The sequence below is a fragment of the Lepidothrix coronata genome, unplaced genomic scaffold, assembly GCF_001604755.1.
Source record: "Lepidothrix coronata isolate B3197 unplaced genomic scaffold, Lepidothrix_coronata-1.0 Scaffold43, whole genome shotgun sequence".
Taxonomy (NCBI): domain Eukaryota; kingdom Metazoa; phylum Chordata; class Aves; order Passeriformes; family Pipridae; genus Lepidothrix; species Lepidothrix coronata.
The window spans coordinates 1,333,070-1,359,509 of NW_016690223.1; the positions used below are offsets into that span (position 1 = coordinate 1,333,070).

At 36.8% G+C, this 26,440-nt stretch overlaps 1 protein-coding gene across 5 annotated transcripts in view; it reads left to right on the forward strand.

The window, feature by feature from the left end:
- The window catches only part of RPS6KA5 (ribosomal protein S6 kinase A5), an 88,869-nt gene that overhangs the window by 14,508 nt on the left and 47,921 nt on the right, over nucleotides 1–26,440 (forward strand). For 2 of the 5 annotated variants that reach the window (XM_017813837.1, XM_017813840.1), the window contains exon 1: nucleotides 24,817–24,922. Coding sequence is in view for 1 of the 5 variants with exons in the window: in XM_017813835.1 (XP_017669324.1) it covers nucleotides 9,047–9,118; nucleotides 20,724–20,942; nucleotides 23,937–24,052; nucleotides 24,815–24,922 (515 nt within the window). In the remaining 4 variants the exon portion in view is untranslated. Of the gene's footprint in view, nucleotides 1–9,046; nucleotides 9,119–20,723; nucleotides 20,943–23,936; nucleotides 24,053–24,814; nucleotides 24,923–25,812; nucleotides 25,884–26,440 lie in introns of those variants that run through there. The other 3 variants (XM_017813835.1, XM_017813838.1, XM_017813841.1) reach the window with 3 other exon arrangements.

The following is a 26,440-nucleotide window of genomic DNA, read 5'->3' on the forward strand; positions in this document are numbered from 1 at the left end:
AAGGGAAAAGTTTTATTTTTTGAAGGCTAACCTTCAGAGTTCATGCCACTTCTAATCGTTTTGCAGACCTAAGAAATGACACATTATTTACAATGGAAACAGGACAATGTTGCATCTTAACATTTCTGTTTCCTGGTAATGCCGTGGAACTGAACAATGGCAAATGTAAAGCCTATTGGAGGAAAGATTTTGTGTGATAAGGTAGGATATGGGAAGAGAGGGAAAGTCTTATGATATCAGAAGGTAGGAAGGAAATAAGCTGTTAACAGTGAGATTTCCTCCCCACCTCCCCTTGACCTCTGTCATAGCTCTTATTTTTCAGGAAAAAATAGGGATCAAAGTGTGTGTGAGTGACTGTGTAGGAGGTTGCCCTACACCTTGGCATTCATGTGCACTCCCTGCTTTGCCCAGGGAGAGGCAGAGATTAGCAAAACTGGGATCTTCGAGGGGACTTGAGACATTCCCTGAATATATGGGATGAGGGGCTCTATATATGTTGGGGTTTTTTTTGCTTTAGGAAGTTATTTTACTTTTTGGAAAGTCTGTCTTGAAGAGGATAGTGGCTCTGTTTTAATGTTATCATGAGCTTTAGGCTAAAGAACTTGCTTCAGTTTGCCTGATTGTTAACACATGCATGGGAAGAAGGCATGTGTAGACCAGAAATCGATGTAGTGGTGGGCTGCAAGGCTCCAGAGGCAGAAGAATTTGGAAATTCCACTTGAGTTAAACTTACAGTTCAGTATTAAACTATAAAAGGCTTCAGAAAAGAAATACGTGGATTATCTGAAGCATTTAATAATGCAAATTCTTAGTTACACCTTCTTGAATGAGAACTTAAACTAGAATGGATTTCCTTGTAAACTGTAAGGTTCATGTTACATCCTGAGGAATTGTGAAAATTCCTATGACTAAAGAACATGATGAATCATGCACTGAATAGTGTGCAGGCTTCACTGTGGAGGTATATCTGGCACCTATACAGTATTCAATTTTTTTATTTTTAAAAGGAAACCCTATAAACCTTTAAAGATACTTTTAAAGTTATATTTTCTGTAAGACACAGATTTTTTTATTTACTTCTGTAATAATTCTGTATATTGTCTACGGATCAGGGGATACTAATAGTTGAATATTTTGGAGCTTGAATTGCTTTTGCTTCTACTTTTTTGAGCACTAAAGTATACATGTTCTTGGATTGCTGTGGGGAGTATAAAGAGTGTTTTAAGTTTATGAATCATCTTTAATACAACTTAAATCTCTGAATTTTACTCTTTACACAATCAATACTTTCTAAAAATGTTCTATAGTCTACGAATTTATTGTTTTTTATCTTCTGGTAGCTTTGATTGTGGAAGGAGAAGAAGGACTATTGATCTTTCATAGGTTGTATTTGTAGCTTTTTGTTTGGTTTAGTTTGTTTGTTTGTTTTCCTCCCTCCAGGCTTTGGAATCTAACAAATCTGGCTAAAAAGATCTGTACAACTGTCTGCTACCATTGATCATTGTTTCAGTGATATTCTATAAAATGACTAATATAAATGAGGACTAGTAGTTGCAGTCTTCATTGTCAGCCTCTTTATTAGCTCTGATCAAATGTATTCTAAATGTGATGGTTTAAAAGGTCGTGCTCGATTCCACAAAAGAACTGGGAGTCTTATGTGCCATGTTAATGCATGTTAAGATTTTATTCAGAAGCCAGAATTGCTTAAACATATGAGAAGGCCTGGGTATCTGAGGATGTGATTTGCCAATATAAATATTGAATCCCCTTCATTGCATAATTTGGTATCTTCGGGTAAATGCTCTCTCTGTCTCCTCCCCCTCATACAATCCCGATGATGAGGTGTAAGCTCTCCTAAGATTTCTTGGCTTCTGACTCAGTCTGCAGATAGGCAGATGACCTGGTTTGTGAAGGACTCGCATTATACACAGTCAGTTTATTGGGTTTGTGTTTTGTTTTGGGATCTGTTGTGACTGTTTCCTCTTCTCATTTTTTGTTGACATCTGTAAATATCTTGTGCTGGCTTGGACAGATGGCTATAAAAGCTTTACCTGGGAGAGGATAATTCTGAAGATAATTCTTAAGTTTCCTGGTTAATGTCTGCATAAATTATTATGTAAATACCTTCCATAAGTATGTAAGTTATCAGTTGCTCTTTTTTTGTTGATAAATTAATCTGTAATCTGTTACTTTTGGCACTGTGTCCAAAGTGTCTGTGACTGAATAAAGTGTATTTTTTTAAAGTGTTGTACTGATTTCTGATGATAGAGAAAACCAAAGTTGATTCATATCTTGTACTTAGATATAATTTCACGTTTGAAGAGCTATGCACAATCCTTAGATATCTGATTGTTTCAACTCTGTTCAGCATTAGATACCTACAGCAATTTTATTCATTAGCATCTTGCCTCTTTTGTTGTTTTGTTTTTTTTTTTGCCGTTATGTGAGGTATAGTGTTACTACACATAAAGCTTCTAGCTAACCATGGAGGTGCTTCTGGGCTGAATCTTGGTGACCTCATAGTGATTCATCTCACAGTAATGATATACCCAGTGGCAAAATCACCTCTGTAAGAGAAAAAGGCTTCTGCTGCTGAATCTGAATGGATTGTAACATGGAGCATTTTCCAGTTCAGACTATTGTGAATCTCGGATGTCTGGACTTTTTTATTTCAACCTCCGATTGAGTGTGACTAGATGGTGATAGTCTGTCACATTTCAAGTATGGTAGAATACTTTCACTTCCTTTCACAAATCGTTCTCAGTTGCTGGAACTGGTTACAATCAAAGTATAATTCTGTATAGCAGATAAACAGTGTAGCATGTTAGATGCATTTCCTTCAATGTCTTACAAATAATAGTTGTATACTTTCTATTGCGTGGTGTAATTTTCCTTTTTTTCCCCTTTTTTTTCCTTTTCTTTTTCCCAAAAAAGAATGTGCTAGTTTTGCTTAATTTCAAGGAAAAACACCCACTCTTCACTCTGAATAAGGCATAAACTCAAGTTTGTGTTCATATGAGTTTTAAAACAACATCTGTTCTTTGTTGCTGTGACTTAAGTAGATCTGTTAGGTCAGTGGGGATGGGCCATTCTCTGAAGTAACAGGTTAAAATCAAGTTGATATTGGTACCAGACGCTGCAACCTCATAGTTTGGAATATTACAAAATGTTTTCTGTCTCATTTTCCGTCTTGTTTTCTCCCTTCTTCTTAAAATTGCCCGAGGTTCATTGTTCTGCTCCGTAAGACAGCAGAGTTGCTCTTGTGTTGCAGAGAATAGCAGAGACAAGGTGCAGCTTTCAGGCAGTGCTTGTTTTGGAAGATTGCTTGATCTAGTTCAGTAGAGAAAGCTTTACTTTCATTTGTCTGCTTCAAAACCTGTATGAAATGGAGTCTAGAAACAGAGGACAGAGCACACTTTAACTTGAAAATAAACACTGTTGAAATATTATTTCTCAAGATCATAAAAGTGCAATTAAAAGCTAGTAGAACCATTGCACAGTACTAGCTTGCACAGTTCTTAGTTCATTCTTGGCCATCTCAAAGGTCAGGTACAGTGCAGATGACAGTCCTGTCTCTGGAGATCCTCCATCAAGCGGAAATGTGATTCTGCTTGCCAGAGTTAAACAGACTGCCCAACTTCCAGGGTACTGAGAATGTCAGTCCTGATGTCCATGCACTGGTGTCCCTGCGTGTAGAGGTTTGTTTTCACAATGATGATATTTCTAGATATTTGCTTGCCTTCAACGTTCAGAGGTCATGTTTGTGACCTGTACCTCTATTTCCTCTTTGTTTTTATGGATGCTATAATGTCTTGGCCTTTCCCTTCGTTATTTGTTCCTGAATTGATCAATTATCTCTTCCTGTTGTTCTCAGCTGCATGTTCTCCTCCTTAACCATGTTGGTGCAATGCTGATTAGTGTGGACTGTAGTAGAACATCAGTAAATGGAAGCTTTTTCTAATTGTGCACCTATGCAGTGAGCTTGTCACCAATAGGATGCATTAGCTTCCCCCCCCGTTATGTACACCACCCTTTATATTGCTGTGCCACGTGTAACTTCAGATTATTTGTGGAGAAACTATCATCCTGTTGACTTGAGCAGTACTTTTGTTCCTGTCCAAAATTAGTTCCTTTCCTTGGTGTGTTTCAGCTGATGTCTCAACACAATTGAACAAAAAAGTGCATGGAGAAGTAAATTTTCTGTTTCCAAAACTGCTTTCTGTGCACCAATGTACATCCTATTGCAGTCTTGCCACATAAGTTGTCTTTGTGCAGTTTGCACAGGCAGTTGTTGGGTCAGGTTCTGATACCAGTTCTAGCATGGTGACATCTGTGAGGGGTGAGAAGCCTTTCACTGTTCTGGCTGTTTCTAATGTACTGGTGGTCTTGGTGCAATCCTTTAGAACCTCTCAGACTTGCAACAGTGTTGTAATTCCAGAAAGCGTTCCTGGTGAAAGGTCCTCCAAAAGCGGTCACGTTCCTGGGAGTGACTGGGGAATAGAATAATTAATCTTGAGATTTGTGCTTCTGAAAGCAAGTTGAAAGAAATGTCAGTATGACGACTTTTGTCCTGTAGGAACTGCACTTCATCTCCGCTAGAATGTCGAAGTGCTGCAGCTGGTTTCAGCAGATGAAGACAAAGGACTGTTCTCGTGATGTCATGAGAAAGTGGCACAGACAAGCTCTTCAACTTGCTTTACTTGGAGTATTAGTTGAGAGATGGACAGAGCACTGCAACTGAGGCTGTGAGAGAAAGCCATTGCCATGTGGCAACATCGAGAGAAGCACTTTGTGGAAATTGTTGTTAACCTTTTCTTATAGCTTTGAAGATTTGTTATTTTTATTTTTTAATTAAGGATAATTTTATGTCTTGCTTTATAGGGAAAAATTGTGAGACAGTTTGTCTCAAGTGTCCTATCTTGCTTCTATGTGGGATGCCTTCTTTTTCCCAGTATAGTGCAAAAAGAATGAGGTGGGACTTATTTTATAATTATCATATGCTTATTTGTGATGTAATTTTCTTCTTTTACTAGGAAAATAATGTTACAATAGCCTTCAAGACACTTAATTTTATTTTTTTTTTTAGGATAAGGCTATTAAGCATCTTAAATGGATGTAAAAATGGGATTAAGTGGATAGTGCAAAATTACGATTCATGCTGAAACAAGTACCTAGTAATTCCAACTAGATATCACTCAGCTTTTTATTGTGTAACCTCATGGAAGTGGTAAAGGTTTTACTGATGTTATTTAATGTGAGTTTATGGTACAGTTTAGATTAATGGATTGAGTTTAGGACTTGATCTCTTTTTACGGCTATAACCAGCATTACAAATCTTCAGCATGTTACTGGAGATGCAGCATTTCTCTGGGTTCCACTCTCTGTCTTCCTATTTAGTTCCAAGAGCATGGCATGATTAAATGACTGTTTTGCTTTCTAGAAGGCTGTTTTATTGAAGAGCCTTCCACTGACACTGTTAAAGAATGTGAGGTGGTAAAACCTTTCTGGAGTAGTCCATCATGGAAGATCCAAATCGTTGGATTTCTAAGTGAAAAATGTCTTCTCATTCTGAGTTCAGCACCTACTTAGCTAGTACCCAGAGAAGTTTTGTGTCCTGAATCTCTTTAGCAATGTCCACTGCTTCATTAAAACTGTGGCCACTCTAGCCCATGTCTCTTTAGAATAGTTCCTGACTCCTGATGTCCCTGGCAGGAAGGACAATGTTTTGGAACTGTGTATGTTGAGTATCATTCTCAGTACCTGTTAAGAAGAGTAATATCTAATATTAACTTGCTCAAAGGCAGTTTGCTTCCTGTGACATGACATGCTCCAGTTGAATAGACATTAACTCAAGTCTGGGTTTGCCTTACCTTACTCCTTTCTTGGCACATGAATGCAGCTTCCTTACTGTTGTCTTAAGCTGTGACTGTGATGTAACATTAGCATGACTATTTGTTCTGTTTGCGGTGAAAAATAGCACAGCAAGCTTCAGTTCAGCTCCTGTGGTGCATATTGACTCATTGGTTTATTAAGGATTCTGGTACTGTCTTGCCTAGTACACATTATTAAAATGGAACGGATCACAAAAGTAAGGTTTCTCTGATAATAATTTGACTATTGTGTGTGTGTTTTTTTATTTTATTTTTAAAATGTATTAGGTTAGCTTGTAGATTCCCTCAGATTTGCAAAAATTGTCATGTGTACTGTTTACACAAGAAAAAAATCCTGTAAGCTCTTTTAGACTTTATGATCTCCCAGTCATTTCAAGTGGTCTCTCCACACTTATTCCAACTTTGATTAATCCCTCAGAAAGATGAATGATAAGAATTGAAAATAATCTCATTTTAGATGAAATTTCATCTGTGTCTTGCATTGAGAGCACAAATATTGCCCTGACCCAACTAGGTGAATTTTGTTTGTGTGTACAGACTTGTAGGATTGTTGGAATAAATCACAAATTTGCTTTTTAATTTATTTAGTGTTTGGGTCTTTTATACTTGTTCATCCTTTGCAGAGGGATGTCTTTCAAAAGCTTTGTGTTTTTGGTTTGTTTTGAGTTGTTGAGTTACTGCAATTCTGTGAACGGACATTAACTACACATTTTGGTACTAATTTAGGGAGCATGTGTCTTGATAAGAAATGTCAAACCAAATGAGAATTTCTGTGAAATGAGTAAGTTAATATCAGCATCTCCTATCCAAACTGAGTTTTTCTCTTTACTACCCTTTAAACATACAGTTTGTCTTGAAGTTTCTGAGGCATTCTTGTGTGCCATGCCAGCTTCTGCAGCTTCTGCTGCTTGGTGCTGCATCTTTAATTGTGCAAGTAAAAGTGCTTATGTAGCTGCTCATTAAACTGGATCAGGGAACTAACTTGGTTAGAAATAATCAAACTTAGTGTAGTGGTTTGAACTAGGTTTTCCCTCAGAGGCTAAGAAAATGGTAAAACCCCGGGGGGGGTGTGGGGTGGTAACCCCTGGAAGTTTTGAAGTTTTGTCCAATGGGCGCTCCTGCAAAATGTAAACATACCACAAGCAAACGGAAGAGACGAGTTGTAGTTTGGGTAATAGAAGTGGTAGCCATGTTCTGAGACCACGAGGAGCAGAGGGCAGAAGCCCCCTGGGGGGGCTTTGGGGACCTGGAATGGCATAAAGCTGGACTAGGTGCCTGCAGCTGAGAGCTAAGAAAGTTTTCTCCACCGTGGGCAGCGGCAGGAGTAGCGGCAGTCGGCACTGACTGGAGAAACGGTGGCACAGAGCCAGAAGAGATAAGATGAAGCAGCAGAGGCATTACAGCCAAGCAGGAGAGAACTCCTGGAAGGAGAGAGAGAGGACGAGAACGAGAGCCAGCAGCTGAGAGACAGAGTTTTGGGAGTAAGAACTGAACCAGACCCCCCAAACTCCTTTGAGACCCCTCTTGGAAAGGAGGGACATGGACTCCTATTAAGGAGAGGAGTTTTGGACATGCAGCACCGGAGAGGGAGAGGGGCTAAGAAGCTCAAAAGCGTCCTGAAGCTGGACCGGGACGGAGAAGGAATGCGGGGGGAGTTGACCTTGGCCCCCCCCCACTGCTGCTGACAAGCCTGGCAGCCTGAGACGGAGCACAGGAGCTCTGGTAGAACTCTTGAGGCAAAGGCTTGCACCTGAATGCTGCCCAAGATGTTCTGACTCAGGGGTGAACCCCTGAGGAAGGGACTTTCACGGAGATACCCCTGCATTTCATGATATGATGTGGTGACGTGAGCTTGTCCCTGCTACGCAGTCCATGGAAGAGAAGACCCTCGTTTTGGAGACGACGGGGGCCGAGGGGGCTTGGATACCCCCCTCGTGAATGCTGGCAGAGATCCAGCTATCAGCTGCTGCATGTGGAGAGAACAGATGACTGCTGCTGTAGAAGATACTTCTGCTTAGAGACTGGAAGGGATCTGTCCTTCTTCCTTCCTGGACTTTTATTTGGAGGGGAGAAGAGATCTGATCCATTGTAAATACTTATGTCATGGTAGAGATAGTTGTGATCGTGTGTATAATGTATTATAATATTTATTTGTACAGTCATTGTAATATATTCCCTTTCCCCCATTTGAAGTCTGGTGTGTTTTGTCTGGAAAAAACCCATCTCACATTGGATTGAGATATGACAGGGGGCTAGGACTAGGGAATTAGATTTTTTGGGGATCTCAAACCATGACACTTAGTTATTTTTTTTTTCTTACTGCTTTTAACCTGGATCATTTGAAAGAACTGTTTTGCTGAATGGTCACATAATTGCAAATGGATGGCTAATATTATGATAGGAATGAAAGATGAAAAAAATGGCAACTGATTAAGGCTTTCTTGTAGCAGCTTAGAAAAGAAAAAAACCCAATAAACAACTACAAACCCACCCTCCATAACTCCTTTATTTAAACAGAGCTCTTCACCTCCCTGCTTAGAAAAGTGTAGGTTAGAAAAAAAGTACTCAAAGTGGTATAGACTTGTATAAACAGAACCTTTCCAAACTGTGCAACAAATGAAACATCTTTGTAATAACTTAGATTTTTCCGTACTCCTGAATTATGCAGATTCAAGGTCGTTTCTGCTTGATAGTAGTGGAGAGTCTTTAGTTATCCTGTGTTAACATCACGAGCAACTGTTGGAGCTCTGTTTGTGTCATCCCAAGCACCATATAATCCATGAAAATGAGAGTATTCAGGGTGCTAGGGCTAAGGGGTGACCTGATTGCTGTATATAACTGTGTGATTGGAGATTACAGACAAGGTGGAACTAGACTCTTTTCAGAGGTGCCCAGTGATACGATGGAAAATGGTGTATACAAACTAGATGGGCTTCACTTGTTATTCTGTGGTTTTGTACCTTCAGGTACACCGATGGCAGCAAGAAAACTACTTTCCCTTGCTTTTCAAGTCGAATATAATGTGCAACTGGAATGTCCTCTTCATGTTGCTTATTTAATTCATCTGCTAACTTGGTTTTACTGAATGTGCAGTAAGATGACAGAATGATGTTTCAATGTACTATATATCTGAAATGATTTTTTTTTTCCCTCAGCAAATTTGACAGGCCATGCAGAGAAAGTTGGCATTGAAAACTTTGAGCTCCTGAAAGTTCTTGGAACAGGGGGTAAGATGCACTATTTTTAAGTTAAATGTTGGAAGCATTACTCTTATGTATGATTTTGTTTTCTAGTTGAGGTTTTGGTAATTGGAACATTCCTTAGGAAGATACCAGTTTTGTATTTTTTTTCTCACAAATATTGCGCAAAATTGGAGATCACATTGCAGCACTTACAGCACTTTTAAAAATGCACTGTTTAAAAAAAAAATGAAAGAATATTTGTGAGAATTTAATATAGTTTGTGAAAAACCTGATCTAAGTTAAGGCATGATCTTGATAATTTTAATAAGTTTTCAAACAGTGTTTGGGAAAAAACCAGTAATGTTAGTAAACTATTGAATCGGATGCTCCACTCTTTAACTAATCTGTTTGAGAGTTCATGTTGGCTCCACAAGTCTCTCTCCGCCCTAGTCAAACCCCAGTATTTTTTAAGATAAAAATGTTCATTGGTGTACTGTAGGTTTCAGCACATTGTAGGATGTTGTAGGATTACTGACTGTAACCAGGAAAAAAACCTCTCTCCTTTGCTAAAGGGACACACACAGAGGCCAGTGTACAGATCAGAAGTAATGGCTTTTATTCTTTTTAGATTGTTTACATTTTTTTTTTCTTTAGTCAGTATTTACATCAGAGGCATTGTTGAGCAGATTGGGATGATCATGTAGGTGGACTATCATCAAGGTCTGTAAAAGTTTTACGTCAGTTATATTAAATTTTTGGGTGTTATCAGCCATTAATGAGTAGCAGTGAGGCCATAATTGCACAAATTGCTACATCACTGAAAAGAGCATAGGGTTTTGATTTTCAGTTTTAGCTGTCATATAGATTCTGTCATAAATTTATTAAGCTGTTAAATCACCCAAGAGTATATTTTTCTGTTTCTGAAGTAAGGGGTTTTTTAAATTTAGATGTAATATGCTTAAAAATGCAACTCTTGCTGTTAAGTTTCAGTAGTTAGAGGTAGAGGCAAGGAAGCTTTAATATTTGTAGATAAATGTTGAACATTCATAGGTAGAAGCAACTATGTTTTTCTGAGTGGAGTTGACAAAAATGAAATTATAAATCATTATGCATTTATGTGAAAATGTCTTTCTCTTCTGCTGATGGAAACATTGGCTGAATTTGTATTTATACGTGTGTGTGTGTGTATATGAAAACTTGTCCCATACCACAATATTGTCCTTTTTTGTTACCTCTACCATTAGTCTGAGATCACCCTAATATTACAACTATTGCATTTGGGATACAAAGTAAGTTTTGGTGGTTTCTAAGTGTCAGTCTTCAACTTCAGACTAGTAGCCTGACCTACTGTCTTTAGGCAAAACCTCTGAAATATCCTTTTGCTGCTGTTGAACTGTTGTCTGTTGTTCATTGCTACTTTCCACGCCCTCTCTTCTTCATGAACAGATTGGTCAAATTTCTCTTAGCCTGGGATGCTCTTAACCATAGCAGGTAATGCATAGGCTCACAGTGCAAAGCTATCCTATTCTCTCAGGTTAACAGTATAATTTTTGGGTGATCCCTTTCAGAAAAGTCTACTTCAATGGCTACATAACGGAATTGACAGTGTGTGTATGTATGAAGTAAAAAAAGAAAAAGCTGACAAAGCATGCCTGTCTGACTTCATCCTGCTCTAGTAGTCTTGTTGCTCCAGAAACATCTTCTGTCTTAGTTCTTGAAACAGTTTGAAGTCTACTAAAAGACTCCTACAAACTTTAGGACTCCTTGGGTATTCTGGAATGGAATTTGTAGGAAGAGTAGTTTTTATGGTATTTGATGGTTTTTTGGTTGTTTTTTTTCCCCACACTTTTTTACAATGCAATTTTAACCATAACCTGAGGTTCTTGCTTCAGAAATCTAGACCATCAGGGCAGTCAAAAAGCTTTGTTCAGTCTCAAGCCTATCACAACTGAGACTTGTGCGCTACATATGTCAGAGGTTGTTGCATGCTAATTATTGGACAGCATTAAATGCCAGTGACCTGATCAGAATGGACCTAGTTCTTTTTGCTTTTGGGGGAGTGACCATCTACCAGTTGTCAGTGTTTGCAGGAACATGGCATAGCTGAAAGCAGGGCCCTTAATTGGTTGGCCCAAGTCACAGTCAGCTGCACCTGCCTCATCCCTGATGGGGATTCATTCTTGAAAGCCTCCAGTAGCAGAGATTCTGCAACCTTCCGAAGATGTTCTTGCTGAGGATGTTTAATTTTCTAACTTGAGAAACATTTTGACTATTACTATAGGCAAAGAGACAAGAGTTATCTTTACTCTGGCAGTGAAAACTTTATCCTTGTCTGAGGTTTTGGGTGTTACTGATAGTACTGTAGTACAACTAATACTAAATAAAACTGTGATGCTGTTTTAAAATGCTTCACTGTGGAGTTTTGCAGCATGCAGTGTTTTCAAACTGATAATCAACCTACAGTAACACAAGGCAGAACATATTGAAACCTCACAGTTACATTAAGTGATGACTGTACATGCTACTTAAACTAATTGCAATATTTTTAAGTATAGTCTGCTATGAAGCAACTGGAATAACCAAAGAAGATATGCAAATCATGTTAAATTCAATGATACTTTGTTTAAGTATATGTAATTGTGGTAGTTTCTTATAGACTTGGTGGTGGTTCTCTTCAGGTAACAGCAGTGAAAGTTTATTTAAAACTTCATTTTTAAGCTTTATGTTTTAAAAATAAAAATATTTAAGATTATTAGAAATAGTTTCCATGTGTGCTGATGTTTCTCCTGTGGAAGCAATTCTTTGTTATGACATTTTTTACATGCCATGTCTTAGCATAATTTCATACTTACTTTTTCTTTAATTTGAATTGATTTCTTATATTTCTTTTTATCTGTTTTCTTCTTATACACTCTCTCAATTGGAGGCATGTTGTTATATTTTGATTTTTGGTATTAAAATAGTATCACAGTATACACTTTCGTCTTTTGACCTGAGTTTTGCAGAAAAGACAAAAAAGCAAGAGTCTGAGTTATATCCTTTTAATTGCATTAAAGGGATATTAATAAATAAACTTGAAGAAATCAGTAACACTTTACATCAGTAAAACAAAATACATGACAGTATGCCACTCTTAATAAAGCTGTTAATAATGTACTTGTTGCTCTGGGAGCTTGTTATCACTTGCTTGACTTCTCTGACTTGCCTGTGTTCTACTCAGTATATACTTTTTGCAATTGCAGTCTGTTTTTGTTTTCATTTAAGTCCTCTTCTCCTTCTGTTACTGTATAGCCTTGCAAATATGGAATTTTCAGATTTCCTGTCCACTGAATTCATGTTTCCATCTTGTCCCTTCTATCTAGTTAAAGCTTGTCTCTGTGGGATGTAGAAAACCAGTGTCTATTCTGTAGAAGAAGGTTGCTTTTCATCAATTTAATTGCTTCCCAAAGCAGGAAGGGAACAACAGGAGAAGGTGGCTGTGTTGATTTATGCACACCCACTTGGCGTATTTGCTTCATTCTTTGTAAATATGTTTTTAAAATAACAAAACACTGTCAGAGTACATTCTGGGCCACGCATTTTTTTGTGGATAGATTATTCCTTTTTTTCTACTCAACTTTAATAAATGGCACTTTCATTCACTCTTTCAACTGTGCTTAAGAGACAATACAAGTGATTCCTGAGCATGTTCACTAATAATCCGGTCTACCTCTTGAACTACAGTCCACTCATGGAGACAAAAAATAATGAGAAACAAGAATCTAACTAGCACATATAAAAGAGAATGTTTTATTCATGATTTTTTTGATTTAAGTGTTTACATGGGAAGAATATTATCCTTACATGTGGAAGTTGCTTAGAATCTGAAGGATTTATTGCTATGAAGGGAACAAAATTAGTGAGATGAATGTCAGGTTTAAGTAGCCATCTCAAAGATCTTGTTATACAAGAACACAGAATGAAGTTTCATCTAAGAGGTTAGAAAGTATTCTGATAAAGTTAGGACTATAAAATGGAAGTTAGTTCTTTCAAATCATATTGAAGAAAATATAAAATATTCTCTCATAAAAGAAGGAGGAATAAAGAAGTGTGGATACTGTGCTTAGGAGTGTAAGCCAAAATTAGTGAGTGATTAAAAATAATTCCAAACTCCAATTAAATATTTTACTTCAATTGCTTCTGAGGACAGCTAGAATGTATCCTGAACGGTAGGTGGGATGGCTAATTGGAGACAGGCCTTGGAAATAGGAAATTATTTTTCTGTATGAAGAACAGACTGAAAAGAGGGAACTGTGTTCAATCAAAGAACCTGGACAGATTTGTCTTATTCACCCATCAGAGAACTCTGAAAGAGTCTGGACATTAATTGGAGATAGTAGCAAAGATTCCTGCTGGAAGTAATGGCAGAAGTGGTTCAGTATAACTGGAGAGAATAGCAATCACAATCCTACATTTAAGAAGGGAAGACGAAAGTAAAAATATGATCCAGGCAGCTCTTGGTTAATTGTTCTGGCTTCATCAAACTTCAGCAGTATGCAGTTACCTTTAAAACAATTTTTGAAGAAAATTATTTACCTTAATTTTTGTAATACTTAAAAATTAATGTCATGCTTATCCAGTGGTAGATTGTCTTGCATATGTGAGCTGCTTTCTAAAAACTTACTTGCTTTAAAAATGAAAAAAAATTTAGGCATGTATTGCCTGCTAGACCTATTTACTGTAATAACACTTTTAAAAAAAGGCAAAAAAGCAAAACAGGAACAAGAGCAAAATGCTGATATAAAGTATATTTTAAGATGCAACTTACACACTCCTGACACTTTTTGCCTTTCTTATTAATCATCACTGGCTTCGTTTTTGACAGTTTCGTCATAGGCAGTAAAATTTGGAAATACTTGTTCAGAATGCCATTATTTGATATTTGTTAAGGTTTTTACTTGGCTTTCTCCCCCATTTTTACGTGCTAGAGCTATATGCCTTTCTAACTTTGCCACCTCCCAAATTTTAATTCATATAGACAGATACCTGCACAGTGAGAGTTCTTCCTCCAAATTCCTTAGGAAGATTAAATCTAAAGTAGAGAGAAAAGAGGTCATTAGGTATATATCATGCAGGAATACAATGAAATTTATTTTGTACCTCTGAGCCTTTTCCTTTATTGTCTCATGGTTCCTTTTACACTGACAGTAAAAAAGTAATTTAAGAATGAGGTGTAGTGTATGCTAACACTTGAAAAGATTGATTTAAAAAACTATCTGTATACAAATGTAAGTTTTGATGGATTTAAAAGTCCACAGAAACCATCCTATGTGCTATAAACAATAGGAATTGCATGCCTTTTTCTCTGCAAGAATTAGCTGGCGTGCTGCAGTGGCTTAATGTGCTTTCATTTATATAGAAAGAACAAAGAACCAGAGAGTATTTTATATTTTTAATTCATTGTCCTTCAGCAAGTGTGTATTTTAGAATATTCTAATGACCTGCTGAACTGTTACTTAGGATGGTGATATGCTTATAATGATGATATGATATATTACTATGTATATGCATACTTATATAAATACTTATATCTAAGTAAACTTTTATCTATACTTACGAATATATATACTTAGGATATATTACTATGAATTTGTATTCATTAAAAAGGCAGTAGTGAAAAGAAAGTTTTAGCACCCAACTGTATTTTTCTGTCTCACAAATTGAGTGGAAATTGGGTATAAATTGCTGTTATGAAATCTCTTAATCATCTTAAAGGCTGATATCCATATAAATCTGCAACTAGTAATTACTCTTTTCTTTAAATTTTTATTTTATTTCTCTTAATAAACTGCAAGGTCAGTGTAACATAGTTTGTGTTTGTCTATGTATTATATAGTCTTTTCTACCATTTAATATATTTTTAATGAATTTGGGGCATGAATATTTGTGACTGTGCAATTCATTATGGGGGATATATTGCTGGCTAAATATTTCTGCCTTGGCAGTAGATGAGATGTGCATTAGATTTTATGAGAATGAACATTAAAATGTCTCTCTATGAGAAATTAAAAAAGCTTTTCAGAAATACAATTACCAGGTAAGGGTATTGCAATTAGCTTATGTGCTCTCTCCTTGCTGCCACTCAAATGAATTGCTTTTGCAGTGTTGTCTTTTAAGTAGAGTTCTTGTGGTGATATCAGAGATTCTGGTGTTGAATATATCATGAGTCATTTGATTAAAATAGTGCTACTTAAGATTTATTCTCATCAAAAATGCTGAGAATCCTCATCACTCTGTCAGTTCTTTTCAGATTTCTGAAGAAACAATTTGTACCATGGTAAAGCTCTATGTTGCAAATTCTTTTATGATAACAATAGTATTGTTTCTAGAGATTTCCTTTCAGCTCTTACACTAACGAGATAATTTTCTCCTATGCTATGTGTAAAGCTGTAGTACATGCTGCATTCTGTCTCTTAAGACGTGATTTTGCATGGTTTTATAAAGTGTGATTAAAGATACTGGTAGCCAAGTGTTAAAATCATGAGGCTTTTTTAAAATTTTAGTTTAGCTTAATGTAATGTTCTCCAACATTTCTGATAAAACTGCTGTTTCCTAGGAATCTAAGAAAACTTGTGTTTAATGCTCTAGATTGGGCTTTTCAGAGAGGCAACAAGGAAGTTCAGTTTCAAGCTTCAGCTGAAAACTGGTGAAAACTAGGGCTGCTTCTTAAGCAGTTGGGAAATGCAAGATAAGGCCATTGTCTGCACTATTTTTGTTGCATTAGGAAATGCAGAAGAGTTATCTACATTTTTTGAGAAGTAACTCCTTATAAAGATGTCAATATTACTTTTGGAAGCAGTTTATTTAAAACAGTCATTTCAGTGGTAGGGATCTGTTTTTCAGGTGCTAAAAATAAGTTAATATCCAATATTGGAAAATAACATTGCGCATATGCATAACAGTATTACTATGGTTACAATATTATGGTCTGTGCAACCTTGATTCAGATCACCTGTGCCTGTACATCATGACAGGATTTATGGCCCGTGCCTATTTTACTAAAACAATCTTTTTACATCTGTTTATCCATTTCTTGATGACCAGTTGGTGACCATTGAATCCAACTTAGAGATCTCATGCCTACAAAGTCGGAGAATGCAATACAATACTGAGAATCTTGAAATTGTCCTGTGTATCTCGCCTTTGTCTCCCAAAATAGAAAGATGTTTACACTCACCTATTCTGAGTCTGTTTGCCATTCTTGAGAGATATGTTGTGAATATGAAAGCTCTTATTGCAGATAATGAGTTCTGCAATAAGAAGCCAAGCATGATTCCTTTGGGTGTGATGAGTCAGGTAAAGAACTTCTTAAAAAGAATTGTTCAGTATATGAGCAGTATCACTTCTGTATACTGAATGAAGTAGAACTTGGTTGTAGAAAAAAGCCCACAAGTCATTGGATAGTTTAAAAGACTCTACCTGTCTGGAAAAAAATCCAGAAAATAATCCGGAGTTACATGTGTTTGCTTGCTGGAAGCATAGTATATGCTACAGCATTTTTAAAGACCAACTAAATTTCAATATCTCACATCAGGACAGTATACTCTAGTCTAGTGTATTTTCAGGTTAGAGATACTTAAGCATTCCTTTTGAGAAGGTAATGTGAAGGTAGTTATAAGGGTTGGACAAAGCAACCAGCTGGTTCAGTGTTCCGTCTCGTAGTGGCTTAAGAGAGGCATGCAATGATGATTTCCTTAGTGAACTTGTAGCAGCCTGCAGTTTGGGATCTGCCTGAGCCAGAGATTCTCTTCGGTGTTTAGCAACACTTGCCATGCTTTCCTTTCCCTCAGGGACTTATATAGTCTTTTTGAATTCATCTACATTTTTGACATCTGTGGTATTATGTAGCAGTAGTTCAACAGCTTAACAACATATTTATTTTATGTACTTAATGTTGATACCTAATGATTTAATTTGTTGCCTTAATTATTTTATTCCTAGAAATAATGAAAATTTGGTCTTTACTTACCTTCATATAATTTTCTTTTTCTCTAAACTCTATATAATCTTCTTAAGTAGTCTACTTTTTCAGACTAAATAAAGAGTGGAAATATGTTTACTTCCGTTTATAATTAGAGGAATTCTCTTACCCTTTCCTTTATTTTTCTAAGTTTTATACTTATTTTTTTCTAATGGGAGGAGGGGAACTGGGGACAGAAGAGACCAAAATAGTGTGCATCATTCAAGATATAAGCCCACAAAGATTTTGTACCACAGCATAAGGGATTTCTGGGTTTGTGTTGAAGGTTTGGGGGATGGTACACTTGTGTCATTTCTTCAGTACTTTCCTTGAAGTTCTAACATTCTGTTTGTTTTTTTTGATTACTACTGGTGTTTTCTCATAGGGTTATCTGTGGTAACTCCAGTTATTTTTTTTCTTCTCAGTTTCAACACTGTATGTTATTATGATATGTGAATTCACATCTACCTGTTTGAAATTTTATCTACCATTTTATTTTTTCAGCTACTATTTTGATACTGTGGTAGTTTTCAGCAGTAAGCTTCAATTTCTGTTGCAGTGGATAGTTTACTAAACCAAGAAAATTGTCTTCATTGCTGTTTATCTATGACTGAATCAGGCAGGATGAATTTTTGTGGTGACCTGCTTTCTCTGAAAAAACTGAATATTTATTTTTAATCTTTTAGCTTTTTGTCTGCTAATATAGCTGTTAATTTATAAGAGGATCCCTGTCTTTGCACCCATGACCGTTTAGTGTTTTTAAGACCTTTTTGCAAGAGAACTTAAGTACCTTGATCTAAATAGGTCAACCACATCATTGTTACTTCCTCCTGATCCCTTTGAGCAATTATAATTATTTACATCTACAAAAGTAACACTCATTCTTTCACACAGTGAAGGATACAAACATTCTGTTTGTGTATCTACTACAGAAACACAGAATGGTTGGGATTGGAAGGAAGCACTGGAGGCCACCTAGTCCAATCCCTGCTAAAGCAGATTAACCTAGGACATGTTGCACAGGATTGTATGCAAGTGGGCTTTGAATATCTCCAGAGATGGAGGCTCCACAACCTCTCTGGGCAGCCTCTTCCAGTGTGTTGTCACCATCAAAGTAAAGAAGATTTGCCTCATATTCATGTGGAATTTCATATTTTTAGTTTGTGCATGTTGCCCCTTATCCTGTTCCTGGGCACTATTGAAAAAAGTCTGGCCCCATCCTCTTGAGACCCATCCTTAATATATTTATTTGTATGCATTGATAAGATCCCCTCTGTCTTCTCTGGGGTAGAACTCTGTGCCACTGATCACAGCCCTCTGATCTTTGCCATTCAGCCAGATCTCAATCCACCTCACTGTTTACTCACCTAACCCACACTTGCTCAGCTTACATATGAGAATTTTATGGGAGCTGGTGTCAAAAGCCATGCTGAAATCAAGGTAGAGAACATGCACTGCTGCCCCTCCATCTTCCCAGCTGGTCCAGGATGAGTTGTTCCATCACCCTTCCATGGATGAAGGTGAGGCTGAATTGCCTATGTTTTTCTGAGTCTTCTTTCTTGCCCTTTTTGAAGATTGGAGTGATACTGGCTTTTCTTCAGTCCTCAGGAATCTTTCCTGTTCTTCGTGGCCTTTCAAAGATTAGTGAGAGTAGCCTAGCAGTAACATCTGCTAACTGCCTCAGCACTTGTGGATACATAGCTTCAGGGCTCATGAATTTGTGGGTGTCAGGTTTGCCTAAATGATTTCTAACCCTATCCTTGACCAAGAAAAAGCCCCCAGGGTCTGGGATTTCTGAGGGCTAGCTTTAGCAGTAAGAAGCAAGTTCTCTGTACCCTTTGTCACCAGGGCACCTACTTCATTCAGCAGTGGGCCCACATTTTCCCAAGTCTTCCTTTTGCTACTGATGTCCTTGAAGAAACCCTTCTGGTTGTCCTTGATATCCCTTGACAGATTTAATTCCAAGTGGACCTTAGCTTCCCTTGACACATCTCTACCATACTCTGACAATAGTCCTCTATTCCTCCTAACTGTCCTTTCCCTTTTTCCTTATGCTGTAACCTTCCTTCTTCTGTTCAGGTTTTGCCAGAAGTGCCTTGCCCATCCATGCAGATCTTCAGCCCCTATTACTTCATTTCTTATTCATAGGGATGCCCTAATCATAAGCTTGGAGGAAGTAATACTCAAATATTAACCAGCTCTCTTGGACCTGCTCTACCACCTAGAGACCTAACCTATGAGAGTACTCTAAGTAGACCCTTGAAGCGGCCAGAGTTAGTTTTCCTGAAGTCCAGGGCTGTAATCCTACTTATTGCCCTACTTCCTTCATGCAGGATTCTGAACTCCACTATCTCATCTTGGTCACTGCAGCCAAGGCTGCCCCCAGTCTTCACATCCCCATCCTGTCCTTCTGTGTTTGTTAGTACAAGGTCCAGCAGCACATCTCTTCTTGTGGGCTTCCCCACCTCATGTGAAAGTTATCATGAGCGCTCTGCAAGAACCTTCTGGGCTCCTGTGTGCCAAGCTGTGCTTTCTTTCCAGCGGCTGCCAGGGTGGTTCTGAGAACCATGGCTCTGTGATCATGTGATCTACTTCCAGCTGTCTGTAGAAGGCCTCATCTACTTCCTCTTCCTGATCAGGTGGCCCACAGTAGACACCCATAAGAGTGTCACCCATGTTAGCTTATCCCTTAATTCTTACCCATAAGCTCTTGGCTCCTCCTTCATCCACCCCTAGACAGAGCTCGATGCATTCCAGTTGCTGTCTCATGTAAAGAGCAACGCCACCACCTTGCCTTGCTGACCTCTTTCCTAAAAAGTGTATAACCATCCGTGACAGTATTCCAGTCATGCAAGCTGTCACACCATATCGCTGTAATTGCAGTGAGATCATGGCTTTGTGACTGCACACTAATTCTAACCTTGACTATTTCTACAGGTTTTTCCAGTAGAGGTATCGTATTGACTCATGTGGAGTTCCCAGAAGTCCTTTTTAATAAAAAAAAAAATAAAAAAGTAAAGGATGTCCGTGTTTGCCACTTATTATTTCAGTGTAGAGCGTATTTAAAACTCTGGGAAGACTACTTTTACTGTGTGTATTCAGAAAACTTTATTTTTGAGAATTCCTCTAGCTTATTCTCATTTAAGTCCAGTATGGGAACCTCAGAAAGTTCCTATGTACTAAATACTGATGGGAAGAATTAATTGGTTTTTCTATGGATTTTTGGAACTTCAGTGCTATAAAACCAATAATGAAAATATGTAAGTTGTGCAAATATGGGCAGGCTATTTTGAGGACAAAAAAATAGCATCTCTTACTCCACACTCTTGCTTAAATCTAGATATAGGAATTTTAGGTTATTACAAAGGAAGAAATCCTCAGCTCTTAAAATTGTTTCTAAATACTGAAACTGATTGTTTTCCTAGTCTTGCAGTGTTCAATTGTGAAGCTCATTTGGTTGAATTTTGCTCAGAAAAGTTCAATCTGAAACAGAAAAGGTGTTTTAGAAGATTTTAGCCTGAATGATTACTGCTTGCCATAACAATGAGTAATTGAAAATAATAATAGTATCAGCCAGATCTGTAGTACAATAGGTAACTTGTGTTTTTTGTGTCTTTGGTTTGTTTTTTGTTTTTCTCCCCACTTTTTAAGCCTATGGAAAAGTGTTCCTAGTGAGGAAAGTAAGCGGCCATGATGCTGGAAAACTGTATGCCATGAAAGTACTGAAGAAAGCAACAATAGTTCAAAAAGCCAAAACAACTGAGCACACAAGGACAGAACGACAAGTCTTGGAGCACATTAGGCAATCACCATTTTTAGTCACGTTACATTATGCCTTCCAGACAGATACAAAGCTTCATCTCATTTTAGGTGAGTAGTCTTGTGGATTTAAGTCTTATGTTAATGAAAAAAAAAAAGCCCTTTTATCTTAATGTTTTGTAGTTTTTTTTCATGTGGCCTTAAGTACAGTATGTTTGGAGGTTGCATGAGAGAGCATAGGAAGGAAAATACTGTTCATCTTCAACAGTGTCTGTATTTGTGGGTTTCCTGTTTGAACTTCAGTGTGCTACTCTGACTGGCGGGGTTAGTGGTATCTGTGACTAATATGCAGCAAAAAATGTATATGTGTATTCATCAATGACCTGGAAGCATTTGATGCCAAAACTTTTGTTATGAAATAATTTGATCTTTTGAGTATTGAGGTACCTTGCATGTATCAATTTTTGGGTATTAAGAGATAATCTAAAATCACACGTTTCTGTGCTGCAAATAGAGCTTGTTCATAAGGTTTGGTACCACTCCAAAATTAAAAATATTTCTACCTTTCAAATCAGCAGCAAATTTAGTGTTTATAATTTAATGCTAATAACTTAGGAAAATTTGAGAGATTAAATGCGACAGAATGTGAATATTTATTATAAATATTTTAGTACCATTCTTTAAGTCAAGATACTTTTGTATAGAATACAGATCCTATTTGAAATATTAAAAAAAGGAGGAAACAAAAAAAATAAAAACCACCCCAACCTCAAACCTGAGATGGATGTATTTACCTAAAAATAAATACATAGTAATGGAGAAATTTAGGTTACAAGGATAATTAGAAGGCCATAAAAACCTCTTATATGAAGGAAAGTTAAAAGCTTGATATTATATTCTTGTAAGAGTCAGAGAGGAGCAAGCTCAGTCGTTCTGAAGAACATTACATAGCAGATAGTGCAAACAGGGCATGTGTCTACCATAATACAATGTTAAGGTGATGTTTGAAGCAAGAAATTTATAGCTAATGTATAATTACAGCCTTCTGTCTAGTTTTTTTCCCTAAGTTCTATATACATTCTCAGAATATCCACTGGGGCCAGAAAGGTCCTTTATTCCTTCTCTTTTAGGAGAAAATGGGAATAATTAGAGTTTAAAACTTTCTTTTAATCACTTTTTCTAACAGTGTAAATTTTTTCTACCTAACATGACGTAAAGCTACTTTGTAATTCAACTGGGCTTCTACCCTCCTGAGGGAAATAAATTGTTTGTTACAAGTTTTTCCATGTCTCATTATGTAAGTCTTTGTAAATCATTTCAGTTTAGTTTTGAAATGTATGTGTTTCAGAGGCTTCTGAATTTTGGGGGAAACCAGTGTCTGTCTTTTTTTTGTACCTGGCTGAACTTGGTGTGTGAGAACATGCCATTTTAGCTTCAAGAGTTTTTAGAATTGGAGCCTCAGTGCAGTCTTTAGTACAGTTCTTCATGCTGTCAGATTACATAGCTGTATGAATAGACTGAATCAAGTACAGACGTGCAGCTACACTTCTGCCAGATTTCCAGAATGCAGGGTTTGGAGTTGATTCCAGTTTTTACATTGGCTTTAAGCTATATTGAAAGAACTAAGTGTTGTGTCCATGTGAATGCCACCAATCCTATACAAAGCTTGTTATGCAAGGTTAACCTACTAATACTTAAAAAAAAGCTAAATAATCTGTATTGTCAAATGAAGTTTATATTGAACTAACTGGTAATTTTTTTTCCACTATGTCAGCCATGCATTTGATCTAGCACCAAGAACATGAAGGCTGATTGTTTCATTGGGCTGTGGTTAATGTTACAACCTGCATAGAATTAAGCTTGTTGTGCCATTCCTGTGGCAGCGTTGGTTTGGATCTGTCACAGTCCTTAGGACAGTGCCTGGGAATTCAATGCTTACCTTATACTAAGTTAGCGGTTCCAGCTAGAAATATTTAAAAAATTTGTTTCTGTTATCTTTTTTTCTGTGCTGAAGTTTTTTAGAAGAAGGAAGCAATTGTAAAATGGAGGTTATTTGTATTTCATGAAATCTTTTTCATATGCTTACTGATACGGATAAATACTTTTCCTTACATTGTTTAATTCAACTAATATTCCTTCTCAAATAGACAACTGGAGAACTAAAAAGTGGAGAGAGATCAGAATGTCTGTGATTTATATATACATACTTTCTCCTTCAAACTATTAACTTGCAATAGGATTGGATCCTTTTAGGGTCCAAAGGATTTAGGTCTTATAAGATGGATAAGATAAATCCCAATGCATTTAGGTCTTATACCAATAAATCTAGAGAAACAATTTTGAAGAAAATATTGTGTAAGATGATGTGGAGTGTGTTCCCTGCTCTGTACATGTAGACCTCAAATACAATAATGGGGGCTGTGAGGTTGCAAATTAATGGCTGTAATGTACACTGCTAGCATAAACAGCTCTTCATCTAAAATGTGTTTGTGTTGCAGTGAAGCTCTGTTGTAATAGTTACTTTTTTCCCCCTCTCCCTTACTGTGGGAAAACCTTGTGTCATAGCCTGCAAAGAATGAAAGTAGTTTCCGTGAGGGAGTGTATGTGGAAATAATCTCCTCCAGTAATTTTTGCCATCTTAATTTCTCTTGTGAGGGGAAAATTTTGTAACTGTCCACAGTTGATTATTTCACCTAATACCTGTTTTCTGAATTGCCTTTATGTCAGTCTGCCTTGTTGCTCACAAGAGTATTTCAAAAGTCTACAAATACTGTGTAGGTATCATTTGTACTCCTTTCTTTTCATATTCCTAAATAACTGAAAGACTGATTTTGCAAAAAATGCCATCTTTATAATTTATGAATATTTGAGGCTTATTTTGTTTTGCTGCTTATTTAAAAGTGGGTCTTGTTCTTCCCTCAGTCCTCTAAGAAGGAAATTGAGTACTGTACAACATGATGAAATATTAGTGAATTACAATAAAGTAAAAGCATCTGATAGCAGAACATGTTACTAAATAGCTTACAAAGTACCTCACACTATTCCAATAAGAAAATTAAATTGTCAGAAAGTGAAATTCTAAGGTTGTTTTTTTCTGCTTTTTAGACTATATAAATGGAGGAGAATTGTTTACTCATCTTTCACACAGAGAGAGATTCTCAGAAAGTGAGGTGCAAATTTACATTGGGGAAATCGTTTTGGCACTTGAACATCTCCACAAGGTAAAGTAACTTTGTCCTAGTGCTGATTTTGAGGACCTACAGCTGTATATTCTTTTTGCATCATATAAAGTTAGTAAGGACAACTATTGTTTTTGATTGTTTTAAGTTCAGAGCAACTTTACTATTGGGATATTAGTTGTATAATTAGAAATAATTCCCCATGAAGTATCTCTTCTTGTGCACCAGATTAAGGCTACAAATTTTTGTCTGCATTGTGAAGAGTAGTCTTATTGACAAATGATTGTTAATTTTTAGTAATCCTGTGTCCGTAAAACTAATTTGTAGTGAACGTGAACAAGTTCTGGGTTGTAGTGTTGTTCAGTTGTCCTTGTTGCAACACAATTGAGTGGTAGAGTTCTAGCACAATTGTAGACATGAAAATTATTACAATTTTCAGAGGTAGATTTGTAGACTATTACAAAGCATGTGTGTATGGTCTATGTCTAAAACATAGCATCCATTTTCATTTTTAGTGAACGCTGAACTGAGTTGTGCACTCAACAGCAAGTTTCAAGGGAGATGTAGTATGCCCCTTAAAATTTAAGACATTAACACAAGTGTAATTTCTGATAATTTTCAAGTAATTTTAAAGTTACTTCTTCAAAGGCATTTAAAAATTGTCCTTTTTGAGGTGCAACTTTCATGTATCAGATTATCTTAATAATGGAAATTTTGGTCACTTCATATTTAAATGCATTCAGTGATGTGTCCTTGATGTGGTTACACTATTTGGAAATACTTCTTCTTATATTCTGTTTGCAGTTGGGGATTATATATCGGGATATAAAACTTGAGAATATTCTCCTCGATTCTGATGGCCATGTGGTGCTGACAGACTTTGGTCTGAGTAAGGAGTTTCTTACTGATGAGGTGAGTATATGACTCTCCAGTAAGTGTGGATAGAATTGAGCAAGATCACAAAGTCAGATTTTTATCTTGTTGAAATCATAACACATTTGAGAAGAGTGGAAGACCTCCATTCTAGGCACATCATAGAACAAGATCTAGTAGTCTGTTCTACTAGGTTTTGAGCTTTCAGTTCATTGGTCTTAGGCCTGTCAAACTTCTTTGGTCTAGTTTTCCCTGAAAAGCCTTCATACTTTCTTCAGCTGGTCTTGACATGAAAAAGGAAAGATCCACATAAATCTGAAAAGCCACTTACATTTTCATTTTCAGATGCTTTCTAAAAAAATGCTTGACTGTGCTAATACTTTGCAATGACTAGGCAAATGGTATGCTATGACTCTTCTTTATGCTAATAATAATTATTGTATTATTATCTTGTCTCTTTCTCATGTCTTTGTGTCACTTCTAATAAGCTTAATTGCAAGCTTTTAGGATAAAAGCTTATCTCTTATTAAATACGTACATAGTACCTAACATAGTGATCTCTGACTATTGATGTTAGTTGTTAATTATTTGTAAGGTACAGTTTCATCTCCAGATATGCTTTTTAGATTTCAGAGAGTCAAAATTGTGCAGGATTTTACTTTTGAGAGAATTTTAAAATGGATGTTTTTTGGTTTTTGCGTTAGCTACCAGTGGTATTGAAATCTGGGACTGCAGATCTAAAAGTCTTTGTTAGAAGCAGCAGAAGGGTTTTCTAAAAATAGATAGCTGGTAGTTCCCTCTAGGATATTTGCATTTCAAATAGAATCTGGTAGGATTTGGGAGGGACTATTTTAAAGAGATACAAAATCTTATTTTCTGAAGCCGGGAAATAGTACAGATAATGTCAGTATATTCCTTTTAAATTATAGCCTGAAACCAAGAGGAAGTTCAACTGGTATGAGAAGGGATTAGCAACAGATTGCCACACCAGTGCAAGAGAGTAAGTACAGAGAGATGCAGTTTTTGTCAGGAAAGAATGATAGTAAAAGGTGTGGCTACGGACAGTGGGACCTGCTTAGAGTTGTGAGAGAAACTGTGGGGCACAAGGGGCAAAGTAAAGAACACAGAATGGTGTTACTGCACTGATGGGAGAGAAAAGGAGCAGTTCCCTAGCCTTGGGACCAGAGTTGAATGAAGCTGAAATCTTCACTGTGTTAAGAATGTCATAATGAATCAGAACCTTTAAGTCTCAAAAGAGTCGATTTTAAGAAATACATCTCATCTGAGTTCACCTTTGGCACATCATTTACAAGCAGTGTGAGGAAGGGGGAGGACTTGGATAAGCATCAGAGATGCCTGTCTGCTTTTTCCACACTCTGAATTGGATTCCTCTTTCTCCAGTCATTAAATGAAGAAATCTTGCTTGGTCATTTAATGTTGGTTCCTCTGAATCTAATCCATTCTGTTTTCAATATAAACCTCTGAAATCTCTTCATTTAACTATATTTTTTTCTCTTATTCTTCGTCACATTTTATATTTGTCTTCCCTGTCAAAAA